Source organism: Trachurus trachurus (genome assembly GCF_905171665.1).
Source record: "Trachurus trachurus genome assembly, chromosome: 22".
Taxonomy (NCBI): Eukaryota; Metazoa; Chordata; class Actinopteri; order Carangiformes; family Carangidae; genus Trachurus; species Trachurus trachurus.
This window is the reverse complement of record NC_139907.1, coordinates 20,141,027-20,162,492: the sequence shown is the minus strand read 5'-3', so window position 1 is coordinate 20,162,492 and position 21,466 is coordinate 20,141,027. Positions and strand designations below refer to the sequence as shown.

General features: G+C 39.7%; 1 protein-coding gene across 1 annotated transcript in view; it reads right to left on the bottom strand.

Annotated features, from left to right (window-relative positions):
- Positions 1–19,802, bottom strand: part of sntg2 (syntrophin, gamma 2) — a gene marked incomplete at both ends in the record, with an annotated part of 78,807 nt that extends 59,005 nt beyond the window's left edge. The window contains one exon of the mRNA XM_083999001.1: positions 19,734–19,802. Within this exon, the coding sequence (XP_083855127.1) occupies positions 19,734–19,802 (69 nt within the window). The remainder of the gene's footprint in view (positions 1–19,733) is intronic.
- Positions 19,803–21,466: the final 1,664 nt, after the last annotated feature.

Genomic DNA, 21,466 nt, shown 5'->3' with positions numbered 1-21,466 from the left:
GCCGCCGCATGTGTTGAGGCTACAGTCCTCACCACAGGCGGCCCCGGTTCGAATCCCGCATCCTGCATGTCATTCCCCCTTCTCTGCCTCCCCATTTCCTGTCTCTCTCTCTTGACTATGCTTTCCGCAAAAAAGCCCAAAAAATATACTTTAAAAAAAGAATAGCTACCCCTGTGTGTGTAATTATCGAAACGACAGGACACAGCAGTGAGATGCACACCCCCCTAAGGTTTAGTCACGATCCTGTCTGTGACATCTAATATATAATATCAGCAAACAATTAAGTCCCCCACCAGACCCCCTTGCCTGTTATATTGGTCCATGTTTGACAACGCTCTATTGAAGCGATGAGTTACATTGTTTGCTTGAGCTTCATCAGAAACCAGTCACAAGAGTAAATAGGCCTGATGGATGAGCTGACACATAAACATATGAAAAGACAACAGCCCATATTTGATGGAAAAACAATTACCAGTCAGACTCAACAGACTTGATTGAAGTGCAAAGAAAAAAAAAACAGAAAATTATGCAGGGAGGTGTCAGATAGCTGCACAGAAATACAGTGCAGTGCAGTCCATACCACCACATGCAGTGGCCTCATGCAGTTACATCAGGACGTTTTCAACACCGTCTCACCAGGAATTTAGCATCGCAGGCTTCACAGAGATGTGACTTATTGCAGTGTGTCTCGTTTGTATTTCAGTTATTGTGTCCACCCCCTCTTTCATTTGATACTGTAGCAGGTCTAACCCACTAGGTTTCCCTTTCGGCTGAAGCATTATCAAATGCCTCCTACAACACTGTTGATAATAAGTATAGTGCACTATGAAGAGTACCTTGCTTTTTTAACCCTTCAGCAGTGCTTTACACCAAATATCCATGGTATTTGAGTACATAAAAAGAGACCATTTCTATCACTGCATCTTATCTCACAAGGACAAATTATTCTCCAAGTGTAGATATGAAAATGAAGGCTGTTTCATGATTGCTGCACATATTTGGCGTTTACGTGAAAGTAAAAGGAGCACAAAAATACGAAATGGAAGTGGTTTGTTTTCTTCCTGTTGTATTTTTCAGCGGAATAGCACAAGACTGACTGACCACTCAAGAGAACACTGTCTATGAGGTAGAGTGGGTGAAAAAGGTGACAATCAGTATGTGAGTGAGGTCAACCAATTCTCTTTTAAGAGACTTTGAAATGAAGGTCACGCTCTGTTCCCACCACAGATGACAAGTTTCATCTCAAGGCCTTGTGAAAATATATGGGGGATGCATTCAAGAGACACAAAAACAAGCGTAAAAGTTTGATGACAGCCTACGCCAGTGACTTCACTGTCAGGCCGAGGCAAGACAAAAGTCTTTGGTCTTGTCAAGAACAGATCACAAGTGACATTCACATACACAAACAAATCCCTGTGCTAGAAACTTAGCATAATTTTGAGGAGATTGACTGCACCACTGATAAGACACATTTTATTTTGCTACTGACATTTTGGAAGCAATAGCTACAAAGAGAATGAGAAACTAGTTTATTTGAGCACTCCATATCAAAAACAAGAACACTTTCTAACAATCTGACAACTCTTGACTAATTCCACTTTAATTTCCAAAATATTGGCCTTCTCAAAACCAGCCTTCGGTAATAATTCATTTTTGCCAAGAAAACAGTAGCCTATTTTTATTTCTTTCAAAAGAAGAAATTAAACATCAGTATGTTTTTGTGCAACTGTACTGCCCCTTTGTACTGTATGTGTGTGCTCAGGGAGGGGTGTTAACTCCTTTGGTAACAACTGAAGATTAGGATTCAAATCACACAAAGTTGCGGCACTGCCTGCTGTTGGGAGTTATGACAGTCACCCAATTGTCTGGTCAGGAGAATTAGCACTCAGAACATGTCAGCTTGAAGAGGGGGGGGGGGGGGTCGTTGCTAAAGTTATCAAGCTAGGCTACGTAACTAGCTTCTTGTTCCTAAGGGAAATACAGACTTACAGTGACAATTTTGAAGGACCTATTGCCTTGTTAAGGGACAGACTTTTTTACATTTCAATGGCCAAAAGTGGAAAAACTAGAAGCCCAAATTTCAGGAAGCTGTCTACAAAGCCATGACTATCATAACCATCATAGAACCCTCCAGCTCACTGTTGGCATTGTTTGGCGTCACGTCATTTTCATTTCCAGCGTGTAATAAATCTTGGAAAAGCTTGGATGCTGTTAAGACACAATTTGTCATCAAATAGAACCCCTTCAATGGGACGCAGCTATACTACTGTATGCCTCTATACACTCATACTGGCACATCTCCAAGCAGAGCGGCTGCTCAGATGTCAGTCACCATCTGGGGAATTTTTCCTCAACCAATGCACTCATGTTTCTTTGGTGCCAAAGTAATGAGTGTGAATTGAAAACATCACTTGGCTTCATGGATGGCATGCCTCTGACATCGTCTTAAGCAGGATTCTCTATTTAAGGAGACCTTTGGTTGACCTTTAGTTTGATTTAATGCAGTAGTGGGACTTTTTGGATTTCTATGGCGAATATGGATTCGTTTCACATTGGTGACAGGGCCCTCCAGAAAGAAATCCATAGTGTGAAAAAATGTGTGGGAAGTAGGAATTGATGTCCCCAAATAAAGAGGCAGCATTTCTCAGCCTTGTGCCTCTTGCCAGCTTGTTCATGTGTGACTGTGTAACTGTGGTGCCATCTTGCAACCTCATCTCATTTGTATAGACTGAAAACAATAGAGGGGATAAAAGCAGCCTTGTGGGACAGCCATACACAAAACAATCTCGTTAGACACCACATGCTGGTCTCACATTCTCTCTAGGCAGTCTGTCAGAAAGTCTTTAGTCCAGTGGGGGAAAAAAACACCTTCAGCATTCACGTCACACAGCTACTGCAGAAGCACGTGCATTCGCAATATAGTCAAAGCTGAATTGATTTAAGATCTGGTGACAGCATATCACATGCATTGTGCTGACTGTGGCCAAAATGTGTCTTGTTTTCCCTTTTAAACCTTATGGCCAAACTCTGTGTGTGGGAGGTTGAAAACTGAATGTAGTCCAGGACAATAACCCTGCATTATATCACATCTTTCTGAGGCCTAATCTGTCTAGATTTAGTGACTCTGGTGTCGCCCTGGTTTTAATTCAAAATCCTATGCTAATATTTGAAGTTTGTATGTGGATGACTCACATCTTCTAAAAACTGATCAGCTTTTCAGAAATAGAAGAGAGAATTGTTTGTGAGACTAAGGCTTGGGACCACATTTACATGCAGAGCACTCCAATGAGTATTCTCAATGGCAGCGCAGCTTTAAAACTTGGAATAAGCCAAGATTTTGTGTGAAAGATTGTGGAAGAAGACAGTTATATTAAGATTTTGCTGTTCCACTTGGTTCACGATATTGAGATCTGATTCAGAAAACAAGTCCATGGAGATTGGTAAAGCTAATTCAGCAAATATCAACTAGATAACTGGCCAATATGCACATGACATTTAACGGTGTAAGCAGAGTGGAGTGCAGCTTAAGAAGTCAGACAGTTTAACAACCAAAATTGAACCAGATATGGAACCCATCTCTCTCTGATCAGTCGCTGCCTCATGGACATGACGGGAGAAAATGTGCTTTTCCGTTTTGGATTTGGTCGAAAATTTAGACATACAGTAGTCACATTTTCCTGCTACGTCAGATTTCCACTGAGTTTGAGTTGTAAGTTTGCACTGCTCTCAGAACTTTTTATGATAACATCAATGTGAGGGAGTTGAGGGGAAAATGCGGAAATCTGTCAAGATTTACCAAAACTTACAGTATGAAAAAGTCACTGAATCCTCAGTAGTATTAGAGAGGAATCTGTACAATGCGAAAGAACAATTTTATAAAATTGCTTATTCATTATAGATGTAAGGAGTATAAATTGTGCCAGGGGGACAACATGTTTACTTACTTAGTTTAGTCGGGGTAAGAAGCCGAGTGAACTCAGAGATCACAACATTATTCATACACAAGGCAGAAACGGTCCCATTTGATAAGACAAAACAGAAACTGGAAATACGCTCAGTGGAGCACAGAGCTCTCTGCTCCTCTGCCAAGGAGGTGCACTGTGTTCAGTCGACTGTACTTTAGTGCATCACTGTAGAGTGCCAGCTAATAAGGCTCAACAAATTGTAGATTATGTGCCGCACATTGTTTGTTTTCCATACATTTGCATATGTGTTAGACAATGAATTTGGTTCATAGCATCAAGGTCATAGACTTATTAAACCTTCTCCATGGTATAAAGTAATCTGACATCCACGGCTTGAGTTTGCAATCTCTTTGATGATTGACCTTACTTGCTACCAGACACTCACTTACACATTTACAAGACTTAACACACATACAGAGGTCTGAAATCTCCTGGGAGCACTCTCTGTGATAGATGCCATGATTACCATCAGCAATATTGATTGATAATAAACCGATCATTCATAAATCGGTGTTGATTGATCTGCTTCTCTATAAACACTTTATCTCTAGCAGCAGCGTGAACATTGTGTTGCAGATAGAGAGTTTTGCCACATTGATAAGTTATTAAGAAGATAAAGTCAACATAATTTGTTACCATTGTCCTTAAATGCTTTCTCAAATAACAATGCTGAGAAATAAATTATTTCACCAAATTAAATCACACTAAATTAATACTTGACTGTCTGATTAAATTATGTTGTCCATCACCTTCACCAGCTTGTTGCTCTTTGAATTCCTTCTACAGGTCATCATGCAGATCGTGTTTTTGTTTTGCCCAGCAAAATGTGAATGTGTTGACACTCTTGGTTAACGCTGCCTTGAAATATCTTTAAACAGACAATATTTTTTGGCATCCTTGGATTTGTTCCGACTGTGCAAGTGGAAATGCCACACTGAATGATCGGCGAAGGCACTTGTGTTGCAGCCATGAACCTGGGTGTCTTGGTAAGAACAGACACTAATAAGAGCAGGTACAGCGTGGGTTTTAACAGTGGGATATTGTCAGACCTTTGTAGTGTTCGCACATGGTGCAATACTATTACAATTCACAATCCTGATGTTTCGCATGATCAGTTTCCATCCAATTATAGACATCCATCAAATTCAAGACCAACGGTTTTGTTTGTTCTGTTCCTCTGAAGTATAAGACTAATAAATCTTAGCAGGAAATGAGTTAAAGAAGAGACAGACCGCACGGCTCACCCCCTGTGGAGATTTCTGAAATCACAAAGACAGGAGGAGGTTGAGGCTGTTTTTTTTGTTGATGATTGATCTTTGGGTACATGGTTCACACTTTTAGTCCTCCATGTAGTGGAGTGCAATTTGACCTGACAGTTGGTGATTAGACAGATTGGTCACACTTGGATGAGGAGTGCTTATGAACATGTCACCAGTGGAGATGACATTGCCGCTGTGCTTGAGGAGGAGAAGAGTGTGTCTTTTTGTTTATTTGATGATTTTATTTCCATTACACAGAGACCAGGCACAGGGAGATAAATGAAATAAATTGGCTGCACTCATAAAAAGGTCAGCGGGCCGTGGATCAAAGTACAACGGATATAGGATTTTGACAAAACCCTGGTTCACTTATAGTACCATGGGTATCCACACAGTGCCATTGAACCCACCATGGTAAATGGTAAAAGAACAAATGTGTGAGAAACAGAGAGCCGATCAAATGAACAACCGCAAATAATAAGCCATTTATGCAGTTTCACCTGGAAACTAACACCACAGGACACTGGGCACTGTGTCCTCATCACAGGCTCTAATTACAGCTGCTTGTGGTCAGCGCAGCCCAAGGCAAATTCACACTGGATTCTCATTAATTTTCAATATTTAAACTTTTAATGAAAACCGACGACAGTTTTCTTAAGCAGAAAAACACGTAGAACAATGAAGAGTTGGAGGGTTTCATGGGACCATGGTTATTGACTTTGAACTGGAGACATGTCTGGAATAATATAAACACAAACTATTGGTGCCCAAAATGTAATTTACTGAACAAATTTCCTGGGACATCTGTGGTGTATCTATCAGAGCAAAGAGCAACAGGCACAAACATGTCTTCTTTACAACAGGAAGCAAAAAAGGAAATGAGGTTCAAGAGAAATGTCAAGATTTTTTTTTTTTTAAGAAACAGTGGCACCTCTAAATTGTTAGAGGCAGCGGCTGCAAAATGTCTCAACCACCACTGCAACTGTTTAGTGTTTTGTAGGTATCACAGTTCCAGTGGGAGGGGGGAAAGTACACTTCTCAGAGTTAAAAGAAATGAATCAGAGAGAGATCTTGGTGCAACTGAGGTGGAAAAAACATTGTATATACACACTGTGGATCATGAGCACTGGGATGCCCTTTTTTCTTTTTTTTTCTAGCTTGAAATTGCTGCTAAGAGTGATTCTTATCGACTGTTTCAGTAAGTGCCACATTCCATATTTGCTGGAAATGATGCACTGCTGTTAAGACCACAGCACTGTACGAGTGCACTGAGGTTCAGCCCACACTATATTTTCCCTGTAGAGCTAAAACATTTCCACGGTTCAAACATACACTTTTTGCACCACGTCCTGCACCATTACCTAATCTTGAGGCCCGTTTTAAAGAAGCATTTCAGTCCCTTTGAATGCTTCATTTAAATCAGCACTTTCTTCTTTTGGCAAATAACTACTGTAGAGTTATGCATAACTAAACCTAAATGATTCATTTTATATCTGTAGTCACCTGATTCTGTCTGAAAAGGCAGAAATTGCTTTTAGTGGCAGCGTTAATTATGTTGTTAAATTTGCAGCTACAATCTGTAAATTAGTGGAGCAGCACAATGTATGAAAAGTTGATTGAATGTGTCAGATACATTTACCAAGAACTTGTGAGATATGAGCACTTGCTCCTACTGGAATTTCCAGTGGATAACTTTTATGCTGACAACCTAAAATATGTAGGTACTATTTTGATGTTTTATATTATTTTTCTTACGCCTATGTAATAGAGGCAGTGTCTTGTAAGCAATCCATGTATGGTGTCTGTGTGACACTTAAAGAAAGATGATTCAGCCCTTTTTCATAAACATAAACTGAATCTTGATTTATTGTGTTTTCTTTTAAATTAAGGTATTTCCATCATAAAATAATGATGTGGAGGAGCCTGAGGTCCCCACACCAATGGATGTTGTTTAATTCCCTTGTGCTACAAAGGAACCAAGTTCTCTGAATTATTGCTGCACTGTAGGCTCCACTATCAGAATATACGCTTTCTCTGGCATATTGCATCTTCACCACTTTATTTGACTGTGGAGGTCTGGATACACCAAGATTAAAAAATAAAATCCAAAGGACTTACTGCAATCAGAGGGGGCCAAATTAATCTTGTCCCTCTGATGGGGCCCAGAGCCAGAGAGTTTAAAACAGAGGAAGCTACTGGAGCTTATTTGCTGTGTTGCACAATTCACTTTTTATTTAACCTTTTGCATTTAAAGCTCCTTCCCAAAAGACGGTCTGAAGATGCAAATGCAAGTGAGTCAATGTAGCAGATGTCTTTTGAATAACCCCTGTGAACTTGAACCCAGAAGCTGAGCTAACAAACTAATGACCAGTTAGCTAGCTCATTAGCTCGAATATATTTATTTTCCCGCTTTAATGGTCTTTTCTATTGAACAAAAACAATGGGAAATGCTGAGGAGAAGTAGGAACAAACAAGAGAAAGCAGAAGGTCCAGACTAGCTATTGACCGACTGAAGCTAATGGTTACCATCACCTATTATTTTTCATGGATTAGCAAATGTGCACATTGTGGGAATTTACATACAGTAAGAGACTAAAAGAGCTCAAGTAAAACCATAACTTTGGTTCAGTCCTACAAAGCCCAACTTTCTGTGTATGATGGTACAGTGGACAGAACACTGATATTATTGTTCTTTCAACATTCATGTTCATCTTGTTAGGTGCCACCATCCACCCAAAGCCCAAAGATGTTCACAGGCTAAACATTATCAAACAGAAGAGTTAAGTCCATGAATGAGCTGAGAAGAGAAGGAATCACATTTAGCTTAGACATAGCTGTAGACAACATAGATCACAACCAGAGAGGTGGAAAAATTAGTTTAAAAAACTGATACTGCTGCATTTGTTTGTTTCCCCATTAGAGTTGCACTTTCTGTTCAGCTTTGTTGAATTGCTTCAGTGGAGGTGACGTAGAAGAAGAGTGTGGAAATGTTCTACTGACTTAGAGAACCTGGTGTAACACTAACAGGTGGCATCATGACCTTGGCTCGCTCTACAATACACTGAATTTACAAACCATGCTTCTCCTGACTTTTCTACCACCCCGATCTCTTCTCTCTCATATGAAGATAGTTGACATTTGAGTTCACTTTGGCTGCAGTGGAATAAAACTTTTCAGACACCGATAACCTTAAAAAGCAACACAACTGTCAAGTGAGACATACACCAACACAGGCACAGTAGTGATACGCGGCCTGAGCTCAGTGCAGCACTAGACATGCTCACATATTTTGTCCAGATCAATCGCATGACGTCTGGAAAAGTCAACCAACCTCCATAATAACTGGAAAGCTACAAAGAGCATTTCTCCCCTCAATCCTCTTACATTGCATTCAGAAAATATACAGCCTCATTTTTTCAAATTTCATGTTGCAGCCTTAGGCTAAAATAAGAAACAACATTTTCTGACCTCATAAATCTACACTCAACATTCTATAATGAGAAAGTGAAAAAAGTATTTAATGATATTCTATAAATGTCATCAATAAGAAGACTGAAATATCACCTTGACATAAATCGTCTTTCAGACCCCGTGCTCAGCTGCTTGGAATTTCGCTCAGGTTTTTCTTCTTGATTATCTTTAAGATGTTTCTACACCTTGATTGAAGTCTACCTTTGGTCACTTGTGTTGATTGGACATGATCAGGAATGGCATGTATACATAAATACATACGAGCTCACAGATCTGAGCAAAAACCATGTTGGATGGAGCTGCCTGTTGAGCTCAAAGACAGGATTGTGTCGAGGTACAGATCCTGAGATGGCTAAAAAAAAAAAAGTGGCCTCTGTAATTCTTCAATGGAACAAGTGTAGCCTGCCAGATTCAGACAGACTGAAAAATCAGGAGGAGAGTGGTCTCGGTAAGAGAGCTCCAGTCTCTTGTGTTGAGACGAGGAGAAACCTTCAGAAGGACAAACTGTAGGATGCTTTACGCCAAACATGATGTTAACAGTTGAGGACAAACAGTTCAATGTTGTTTTCATCAGACCAGAGATTCTTGTTTCTTACAATCTGAGAGTCCTTCAGGTTATTTTTTGCAAACTTCCACTGAGGCGAAGCATCAGTCTGGCCACTCTGCCATAAAGCCCAGCTCAGTGGAGTGCTGCAGTGATGGGGATTTTTTTTTTGTTCTCTTCGACAAATCTGTGCCTCCACACAATCCTGTGTCTGAGGTCTGCGGGCAGCTCCTTCACCCCTGTGGCTCGGCTTTTGCTCATATGCATTAGCAGCTGTGATACCCTATATAAACTGGTGTGTGCCACATCATACCAATCAACTGAATTTACCACAGGTCAGGTCAACTTCAATCAAGGTGTAGAAACATCTCAAAGATTTTGAAGAGAAATAGGAGACTATATATCAAGTATCATAGAAAAGGGTCTGAATCTTTCTGTCAATGTTCAATTTCAGTTTTTACTTTCTAGTATATTAGCAAACATTTCTAAAATCCTCCTTTCAGTTTGTCATTACAGAGTATCTGAACATTTTCCAAATTCGCAGCACAGCCTCAATGAATCATACTTTAGATCCATCAGGTCAGTTTAACATTAACAAACCCCTCATCATGGATTTCAGACAGTTTCGGCCATGAATCATGAGTTTTGATCAGTGGGACTGTCTCTGGGTCATAACTACACATCACTAACAATTTTCTCTCTCTGGCTACAGGCCAAACACAATAACATCACATTTATCAGAACCTAGAGGATGTTAATGAGTCTGGAATATTGACTGGGCAGAGAGGAAAAAAAGAAAGAAAAAAAAAAACTCCCACACCCCCAACAGTTTACATCTTTATACTATACATCAAGAAGAAAAACTGTGCCTATTATAACCCAGCGTTTTGGATGCTGATGGTCTCATTATTGTAATCTAAGACTCTACCTTCGAGTCAAACATTTGGGCATTTACAGCCTCATCAGCACTAGAACAAGATGTTTTTGTCAACAGGTTTGTCGACAAGTGCTGAATAATGTTTGCAGACAGTTGTCACAAAAAGTACCTTTGTCAAGCACAACACTTTCATCTGGATCCTTTAAAGACCTTCACAATATGAAAAAAATAGACTGAGATTGCATCAAATATGAGTCTGCATCTTCATACTCATATTTCTTCAAAACACGAATTATGTACACAACCAATCACATTTACAGGAAATAACCTGTCATCATTTCAGTATGTGACCAAATGTGAAATATGTTCACCACTTTCCTATCAGTTTCTGTCAGTCTGTAGCTTTTGACCACTAAAAATCTCATCAGTTTATCCAGGCGTCCAAGTGAGCATTTGTACCAAATTTGAAGAAATGGCCTCAAGGCGTTTTGGAGATACCACAATCACGAGAATGGGATGGACGAAAAAACCCGACAACATAATGCCCCCAGGCTACGGCTATTGCCCGCGTGAAGCCGTAAAACCAGCCCTTTACTCAGCGTGTCCAACTCTTTGAGGAAGATTCAAACTACCCTGAGGTTATCCAAGGGTTGTATCAGCACTGAAATAGCTTTGGATGTACAGTCTTACAGTTAGACATTAAGTCAATGTCAATCATCTAAATTTCTCTCTCAAGGGTTTCTTTTAATCATTATTGTTATCAATTATCGAAGAAAAGCTGAGGGCTATGACTTGGACAGGTAATAACTCGTTGCCATATTTAAACCAACTATCTGAGCGTAATAGATGCATCAGTGGCATATTCTTGTTTATATGCAACAGCTGAAATGCAGACGTCTGCCTTCAACAGGCACATTGCAAGATTGCAAGCATGCATTTTATTGCCAGCTGCTGCAAATATGCACATTTGAGGGATCATGCCCACCTGTAGCAAAGCGGATTTTGAATACTGCTGCCTGGCAAATTTAAAGAAATTGTTAAATTTATTAATGGATTTTACAAAAATCCATTGATAAACAGCACAGAGTAGCAGAGCTCATACACTCATTAATATTGTTTTACCATACATCCAATTCATTTCAGTCAGGACACGCTCTTACCCAACAGTGGTACAACTACCTGAAAAAAACTTTACACTCATCACCGAACAGACCTTCTTTAAAGGGATAGTTCAACATTTTGGCAAATTGGCCCATTGCCATAATCGCTATAGTCATAGCAGTAGGTTCGTTACCTTTATTTGTCGGTGTAAGCTATTTTTAGAACGGAGGAGCGGAGCGGCAGGCTGTTCAGAGCTACACTATGGAGGCTAATGGAATTTCTTGGTTTCCCTCATCAAACTCATCAAATACAAAATCCCAAAACTCCAAAACGCTTTCGTGGACAAGTTGTGACCTGCACAATCACCACGCTATGAGATAATAATGGAACGTTACGAAACGGAGCCGTTTTCGAGGTAAATACAGAGTCTGCTTGCTGAAAAACTGTCCCTGAACGCAACGCGCATCAGCGGTTTTGCATGAATTTACCTCTAAAACAACTCTGTCTCGTAACGTTCTATTATTATCTCATAGCGTGGTGATTGTGCAGCTCACAACTTGTCCACGAAAGCGTTTTGGAGTTTTGGGATTTTGTATTTGATGAGTTTGATGATGGAAACCAAGAAATTCCATTAGCCTCCATAGTGTAGCTCTGAGCAGCCTGCCGCTCCGCTCCTCCGTTCTAAAAATAGCTTACACCGACAAATAAAGGTAACGAACCTACTGCTATGACTATAGGGATTATGGCAATGGGCCAATTTGCCAAAATGTTGAACTATCCCTTTAAATGCCACTACAATGATTGTGCCTTTTAATGAGGTTGAAGAAAAAGTCACCAGTCATCTCATTTACAGTGAGGGATTATGTTCATCAATGCAGCAGCATGTCTCCACAATCTGTTTTTAATGTGGTTTTGATATCAGCAAGAGCTTATGAGTCAGACATGCTGGGTGAAGCTGCAGCAGCTTTTGACTGTGGTACAGTAAATATAGAGCGTGACTCTTTACAGACTTATACACTGGTTACAGCTATATATACACACACAGACACACATACAGTACACATTGTGGAGAATCAAACCGTTTAATGTTCATGTGGATCAAATGCTTACCATAGGAAAAATATTTTCACAAGATTAATTTGCCACTTTGTAATTTATAGTCTGTTGTTTTGCTGCTACTCTGGCCACAGACAGAGCCACAGGTTTTATGTTTTAGGGTTGTTTGTCCGTCCTTGCAATTTTTGTGTCTCAGTAACACCTTGAGCAAATTTGGCACAAACACTCCTTCGTTCACAACGACAAGCTGAGTAGATAATGGTGGAGAAAGGTCAATGATCAAGGTCACAGTGACCTCACAAAACACGGTCTGAGCTTCTTGAAAGAGATATCTTAAGACTGCCTTCAGGGGGATTTCTTTAGATTTGGTGCAAACATTCACTTTGACTGAGTTGAATTGATTTGGTTGGACAAAAGGTTAAAGGTCAAGATCCCTATGATGTCACCATCTTGTGAATGTAATATATTAGAGACGCCCAAAGGGCATTTCACTAAACCTGGCACAAACATTCACTTGGATTCAAGAATCAACTGGAATTTGCAGGTCAAAGGTCAAGGTCAAGTTCACAGTGACTTCAGAAGCGCATTTTAGACCAAAACTCAAATTCAAACGCTTACACTCAATGAATTATGGCGCAATTTAACAGGGATGTCAAAAGGATAAAGTGAAGTGAGCATTCTTCTATATACAAACTGGTCAAAGATCGACTTCACAATCATAATCATACTGTTCCACAAAACCTGAGACCATATTTCCTGGGACTTGGCTGGTTGGCACAGAGTATAACCGCAAGGCAGTAATTCTAGTTTTTAATCAAGTTTAAGCCGCTACTTTGTCAAAACTTTTTTGTTCTAATTAAAAGCACAGTTCAGGAATGCGTCAAAATGGTGCCTGCCCTTCAAAGACTAGTTCAACATTTGGGGGAAGATTCTTATCTGCTTTCCTGCAGAGAGTTAAATGAGAAGATTGATACACTGAGGCAACTAAAATTGCACAATTAACATGTTATGCAGAATCTTGTTAATTTAATTTGTTCATTAAACCAACGTGTAAAAAAAAAGCAGCAAGTGGATAGAGAATTTTTGCACTACATATTTTATCGTTTGTCTTTAAACAGATTTAATAAGTGACACATAGTACAGTATGTTAATTTGTGAGCTTTAGAGCTGCTTGCGGGTGTGTTTTATCATCTTTGGACAGACTCAGTCTAACTGCAACCCTGTTTCCAGTCTTTGAGCCAAGATACAGTAAGTTACCAGGGCGCTGGCAGTACGTAGCTTTATATTTAGCATACAGATGACATGAGAGTCTGATCATGTCTTGGCAAAAGAGCTAATTAGTGTCTTACCTAATATGTCAAACCATTCCTTCAAAGTGAATCATACATAAATGACAAAAAGATGATGAACGTCAAGTTTCTCATGTTAAAATGTGGCTGCTGAGGATCAGATAGAAATATCAAATTTACCTAAACACAGTGGCACCAGACATGTAAATAAAGGATTTGAGGGAAAGCAACTCTGCATGTAATGATGTGGGAGTTCTTCACTGGCAAACATGTTACAAATATGCATTAAATTACTCTGTAGGTAAATTACCTTCCATGCATTAAGTAGATAATTTCCCTATGCATCAGTAAATCCTCTGTATGCAGCACCACACTTGTATGTCAACACCCTGCAAGGTCAATAAACTGTAGCCAGGATGGAGCTCTCCCCATGTGCACCGAACTCACTGAAATGTGGCATTATACATCTTTCGCAGTCATCCTTGTTCAATCTTCCACTCAGAGTGGATATGTGGGGAATCAAAAGCACTATTTCCTCTCTATTGTATATTCATTGTTTGAATAGGCTTGTCTCACAGAGCTTTACTGCTCAAATATCAGCATGGGCGACCGTGTGATAATCTCTGTTTCCTAAATCCATCCAACATGTGTGAGATTATTACATGTGGTTTGTTAAACATGAGAGACAACTCTTGGAAAATTATTCCTCAGATGTTGTTCAAATAATTACACTTTATTTTTCATATTTGAGTATAAAGCTGTGCATGTTATTTCGTCTTGATCTCTCTCATACAGTACAAATTCAATGAAATAAAAAATGTATTTTGGAAAATGCGGTAAAGTTAGTGTCCTCACATTGGCACTGTGGGAGGGGTAATCTGGGGTGACTGTAGATTTTGAGGAACTAACGCGGAACTGTTTATATTTCCAAAATTATTTTTATTCCCATTTCAAGCACGAATCCTCCGACACCAAACAACCGCTTTTAGTGCCTTTTTTTCAAGTGCATGTTGTGTTTCCGAAGTGGTGAGGAAAGTGTCCACAACAATCCCCTATCAGCTGGTAGAAGGGACGAGGAAGATTTCTTTATATCTCGCTTGGAAATGAATGGGGACATTAAAATGCATAAGTTTCCTGCCTTGAATCTAAATAAAAATGCTAATGAAACGCTGTGGGTATTAATAATGCAGAGGACGAGTTTCCTTTTATTTGCTAAGGAAACATTTCAAGAAAGGTTCTTAACAGTGACAGCACAAGTTGTTTTGATGTATCAGGATTTATGACACTACACGTCCTCATGATTTTAAAATTTAAACCACCCCCTAATTAAGACTTTAATTACTGCCTGGTTTTGTAGTTAGCTGAATAATGAAATATGACTGTGCATAATACTGTATTATATATGTATCTTAGCACTTCCTACAGAGACTAATTATAAGCTTAAAAAAGGCTAATTTATGATGTAACTGTGGAGTCTGCCCTTTGGCCCATTTCACCACTCTCACGGGTTCTTCCTGCCATTAGTTCATACGCCATGAGGAGATTAAAGTGTGGCGCCAACGGACATATATATAATGATTTTGTACAGTATTATTACACATTTAATACAGCATAAGGAGAAAATTCATGAAAGGGTCAGCTAACGTACCATGTGTTTGCTTTCTTACTAAATGACACTATTCACTTTACAGAGCCTGACTCCAGTGATAGGAGGAAAATTGAATATTGTTCAGGCAATAAAGACTAAATATAAGCTTTTTTTTTTTTAAAGGAAGTGAATTTCACTTTTACAATATAAAGTCAGACTCTTCTGTGTCCTTTCCAATTACCTGAGTAGCTCCAGGAAAATGAAAAGCTAAAGAGAATACATGTTCATGCTTCAACAGGAGTGATTTGGTTAAAATATGATTGACTTTCTGAATACAAAAGCATCGACTTTCACACTCCACTGGGGTTTAATTATGCTTCTGCAGCTCCTGCCAAGACAAACCTTGAGGCGTGTGACCACAGGGGGACGGAAATTTCATATGACATGCATGTCACTTATTTCTTTTATGCCTTTAACAAAGCGAACAAGCCAGAGTTTGATTGTCTGACAAACATATTGCGTACACTTCTACTTAATCCCATTTGTAAAGATGCAAGTTTTGGGTTTGTCTTCACTACATGTTCCTTCTGTAAAGGTCATGTTGACCAAGAAGTCAATATCACCACCAGTCAGCGCAGTCCTGTTGTAAGGCCGACTGTGAATAATTACACAACCTTTCTAAATATTCCAGTGCCAGTATTCTTTAACATATTTGCTCATGGACGAAGCTGTCATGCATGAAATTCTGAACACAATCAAAACATGGATCATATCAATGTGAGTTACATCCTGGAATTTTACAACAAGCTATAGCAGCGGCTCTAAGTGCTTACTAAGTGGACATTTATGCACTTAAAACCATTAAAACTAGTTCTTACTTTGAGATTAGATATTTACACCTATTAACCTCCAAATGGAACAATTCCGTAGCTACTGAACAAAATGGTAAACTTAACATTAGCTTGCTATTGTATGGCCCATTTAGACTCAAGAGTAAAAAAATTTAAATTATAGGGATGCACGATAACAGTCAGTATAGATATTATCGGCCCGATATTGGCTGATAATGATCAGCCAACAGATAAGTCCAATAATGAAATTACTAGAGCCAATTAATTAGCCAACATGGCCTTGATTTCCCCAATGTTCAGTATGTTTGCATCATTGATTTGAAACAATAATTAATGTAGATTTTTGTAGAGTCTTAAGTGTTCTTGTTTTTGTTGTGATTACAGTGGTGATGTCAGTTATATTATTGTGTCCTACTCTTTACTCACTACATTTTAGCCTTTCCTAACCTCAGGTACAGTACGTATATAAACTATTACAATGTTATCAATTGGCATCTGTTATGAAAAGCAGCAAGTTATCAGTCATCGGTGGAAAAAAAAGATTGTGCATCTCTAACAAACTAAAATGGATATTTTCCATCTAATTCAATACCGTGTGAATGCTACTGCTTCTATGGCACATAATTCTACATGTGTCCAAAAAACAAAGTGATCTATGAAGATTTAAAAAAAAAAAAAAAATGATATCCATGAATCTGGCCTCTTTTATAGCAAGAGTGAAGAATACTCTTTCCACTAAAACATGAAATCACATTCTGCATTAGATGTCAAAGTCAATTTGTCTGGTGCTACAGTACAATGTAAAAGCGCTCATAACTGCCCAGGAGGCCAGAGGGCACTGGACAGCTGCCAGTAGGCCTACTGTACTTGATGGGTGGTGGGAGCCATTGTGGTTTTCTGTCCCCCAGTGGCTACAAGGGTCAAACAATGGGGCCATTCCACACTCAAAAACCTCTTTGACAAGCAACACAAGTGGTGAGATTTATGTTTCATCTAAGGGGTTTTCAAACGATGTTGTTATGGCAGCAAACAGCAGCTCCCCTGAGCTTTTTCTATGGGACCATATGGGACCGTCTTCAATGAAGTGGACTCCTGATTGTGTCTCGATGCAGCCTGATTTAGTGCTAGTCACTGGTTTGAAACTAGCTGGTTGAACCAAGATCTTAGGAAGTCATTTCCATAGAGATTTACATAATAGATATAAAATCAGCTGATGCAACAAAAGAACGTCTGTGGCCTTTGCAATGACAGAATTGTGTCTAAAGGAACGTACATTGTGCATTTGCCAAGTCTTCACATAACAAAGACGCTGCTTGAAATAAGAACAGGCTTTAGTTTCTCCCCGCATAGGGAGACAGGAATACACTGCAACCCTGCCTGTCCATCACAGCACTAATATACCATGACACAAAATTCATACACACAACCAGGCCGATGCACACATACCACAGTGTAGGCACAGACCTTCTTAGACCGGAGAAACCAGTCTACTGTATCCTAACAACTGTTGAAACACCCTTTACTGCAAACATCAAGCTGCATTTGATTTACCCATTCCCTGCCTCTCCTCTGCTCTGGATTAGTGAGAGTCTTTATACTAATCAGGATTCGAAAACTTAATCACGAGAGGACAACTAATATGCACCTAGTGTGCAATCGTGACAATAAAAAGAGGAGAGGAGTGCCTCTCCAGGCCTTTTATCCAATTTGTCAGTGATTGGCAATCTCTGAAGTTGAGGCAGTGTATCTGCATGTTTCAGAGAGCATAAATGTGAGATTTTGAAAGAGGTGGTCAAAAGGCTGAATTTGATTGAACTGAAGGTTATTTTCAAAAACAAATAATTAAGAGGCAAGGCTGGCATGACCTGTTGATAAGGGCTGATGTAAATTGGCAGAGTGAGAAGCAGATCACAGGAAATAAATTGCGTTGGGACATGGAGCCCAATAGTTTTTGGTAAAACATTGTGAATGCATTTTGAGCTACAAAATCTGGGAGTGAAATATTGAGGAATGTCGGGCTAGTAAAATATAGGACACTGTGTGTGAGAAGACGTCTATATTTAACATTAATTCAGCCCTTAAACTTCAATCAGACCATCCTAACCTTTCTGTTTAAGATGGTTTAAGGACCTGCAAAATCCTGACTTTAATTACCGTGGAAGCACAATCAAGCCAGTGCTTAACTCCCTGAGATTGCACACCGGGTGATCATAAATGTGCATGATGATGGAGTGAGCTCCTGACAGACACAACAGTGTTTGTGAGAGAGCCCATCGCAAACAAGGAAACTCTGCTTACAGTATAATTTTAGCCATCAGTCAGTGGCAAAAGGAGAGTGGGATATGTGTGAAAACCGAACACGCGCTCTTAGCAGAATTAAGCTGCAGAAGGGTCCCTGGAGGCTCAGGTATCCAGTTTTAAAAGCAAATGCTGTGTGAACAGAAAGTGCCCACAAAGCAGGACTCAGGGGACCGGTGAAGTTAAAGGTGCTATGTGTCGAGTGGAAGCAATAACAGGCCAGCCCTTGAATTGCACGCATCAAATCATGGGTTATATTTAACCCAAGCAAATATAAAAAAAAAACTTTACATAAAAACCATATGACCTAAGGGGACAGGGAAATAGTGTAAGGTGTCCATGCAAAGATGTAGAAAGATGTAGATATTTATGATGTAATCCCCCCATCCCCCCCCATCTGGTTAGAATGTGTTTGGTTATATTATAGGCAACACAAGATGTCACATGTGTTGGACTTGTCGGATTTTGTTCTAAGCAGGCGACATAGTGAATATGAAAGGCTGCTAAAAAGGTCAAAATCATTTGTTTCTTTGCTCAAGTAGCCTAACTAGCTACAATACCCAATTAAGTATGAAGCCCTGAAGATACCTCATCTCAGTTGGCTACGTATGTCTGACAAAAGAAAATAATGACATAAATGAGGAGGAAGAATTAGATGCAAGAACCAACACATTTAACTGGTGCATAATTAAAGTGAAATATTCAATCACAGTCAGAGGCTGCTGAAGTAAAAACCAACCTTGCAGCAACGTATATTAAATATAAACTTAGGCTTTGAGAGTTGAGCTGCTCTGGTGTTTGTGTGTCCGTGTGATTTAACTGCTGTATCCTGTCAAAAACGCGCCGGAAGCAAAGTCACACCAGCCTTCATTCACAAATCCACCAACTCTAAGTGTATTTGATTTTCAGGAAAATGACATGACTTATACTAAATGAAAAAGAGCTTTAAGTTTACTAATACAGCCTTCTAGTGGTTTCGGCATTAATGTTACAATGAATTACGCACGTGCAATGTCGCGTTTTAACGACATGCAGCCTGGCACACATCAGTCGCTCCTGTGCCTGGCAGATGAAACGTTATTTGCACTGGAGATGGACAGCGAATAATTCATAAATGTCATTTATAAAAGTTGTGAGTTTGTTCGTGTATGAGCGCCACGCTCCAGTGTATGTATATGCCGAACTGTGCAGATGTTGCCACTGATATGGAAATGACTCACATCTCAAAGGCAGCTAAGCAATAACAAGTGTTTTTTTTAAGTAGGAGAAGCTAAATAGTGGTTTTTCAAAAGCCACTGGGTATCGAAAACAAGAGCAAGATCATGCAACTGCTTCAACGCAGAGAATCACAAGGGAATCGGACACACAAACAGATCTGTGTTAGAAGTTGATTCAAATGGCTGAATGTTAATAGACAGGGTTTAGGCTACTTGCCGAAGTTGGAACCAAAAGGCAGGCAGGTCGCTCGATCAGCTCAGGTTGCTGTTTCCCGGTCACATTCATTTCCCATAAAACCGCTTTCCTCCGTCCGCTGACTTCGACGAGAGTTTCTCAAGTCATTTATCCAGCAATTGAATGCGAAGTGTTATTCACCGGCGTCCCGTTCAACGACACAGTCAGACAGAGGAGAAAACATGCCTATATGCGCGCGTTTGTTCAACAACAACAACAAAAAATGCAGGATACAGAAATGTGCGTGTATCCTGAAATTACAATATAGATATATTTTCGCCAGCTGCAGAGACAAATTAGTCCTAGCGATCGTTGCTTATTTCCCCGGCTCAGCCCCAAACTGTCAGCACCACAGCGGCTCGTCTTGCTGCTGCTGCTGCTGCTGCTGCTCATCAGTCTGCATGTCTCTCCACCTGCTGCCTGTCCTCCCATTAACCATCCCTGCGTCAAACCACAGGACATTAACCCATTCACTGATATTCAAATACTTGGCGCATAATGGCGTTTAATCAACATAAAATCGATGATTTGTGCCATGTGTGTGTGTGTGTGTGTGTGTGTGTGTCATGTGTGTGCGTGTGTTTAATTAGTGCCAGCAGGAGCATTATGAGTGGTGGGATTGCAATCAGTAAAATTAGTGTTGCATCACCAAAATACTAAACAACAACATGGGAATTGGTGTATAAAGCTGACTTAGACCTGAGTCTTTGTCCAGGTTCAGCTTTTGCCAGCTTTTCCTGAGTATGTTAAATCTTAATGGGTGCTGGCACACAATACTTTCTGTGGACATTTGGGAACACTTAAAGGCATGGCTTGAGGGCAGTGGGCCTTGCTTATTTATTTCTGGTGGAGGGGAGATGGGTCAGAGATGATTTTTTTTTTTTTTTGAGCCATTCTTACCACTGACTCCTTATCACTGGCCTGAGGGAACCAGTGCTGCTGTCTGACTCCCACAACCTTCACATTTAACTTTGGAGTTTAGATGTAGCCTATAGAAAGGTTCATACAAAGAATATGGCTTCTTCATATTATCAGGAATAAAAGGGGTCATAAATACAGACTAAGTGCACACTGTACCTGGGAGATGATTTCACTTCACTGTATGACTACAAGTCTGTAATTAGTCACTTTTCCTTTGTATTTTTTTATGTTAAAGATAAGAGGTTTATCGGGTAAGGGTACAATAACGGACCGCTATAGTGCTCTAGCTATATCAAAGCAAAGCACTATCATCAGAGAGAGAGTATGAAAAGGTATTATCAGAGGCCGAAAAGAGGTGTGATTGTTATAACCTACTTTAGCTTTATACTGCAATGACAGACATCCACTCCAGGGATTATAGTTTTCCTGCAAAATCTCAGGAGATGATGTTCTAGCACAAGTTACAGATTTCAGTTCTCAAATTCTCCCCTCAACCTTTTGTTGGCTATAGTTCAAATTCAGTAGGCTATGCATGCATCCACCACACAGGATTTTAACCTTTTATACAGTCTATGGTTTTTACTTAAATATTAGATTACTGTAGATCTAGATTTTATTGTCCTTTTCAGGATAATTGTTTCCACCTTCCATACAGCCTCGAGAAATATGTCATATAAATATTTCATAAATATAGCTGCAAAGATAGCCTCTAAGAGAAGAAAAAGATTCAGTCTTTGACAGAGATATTTTTTTTGGCCAGCTCTTGGAAAGATCCTGGTTGTTCCATACTGGCA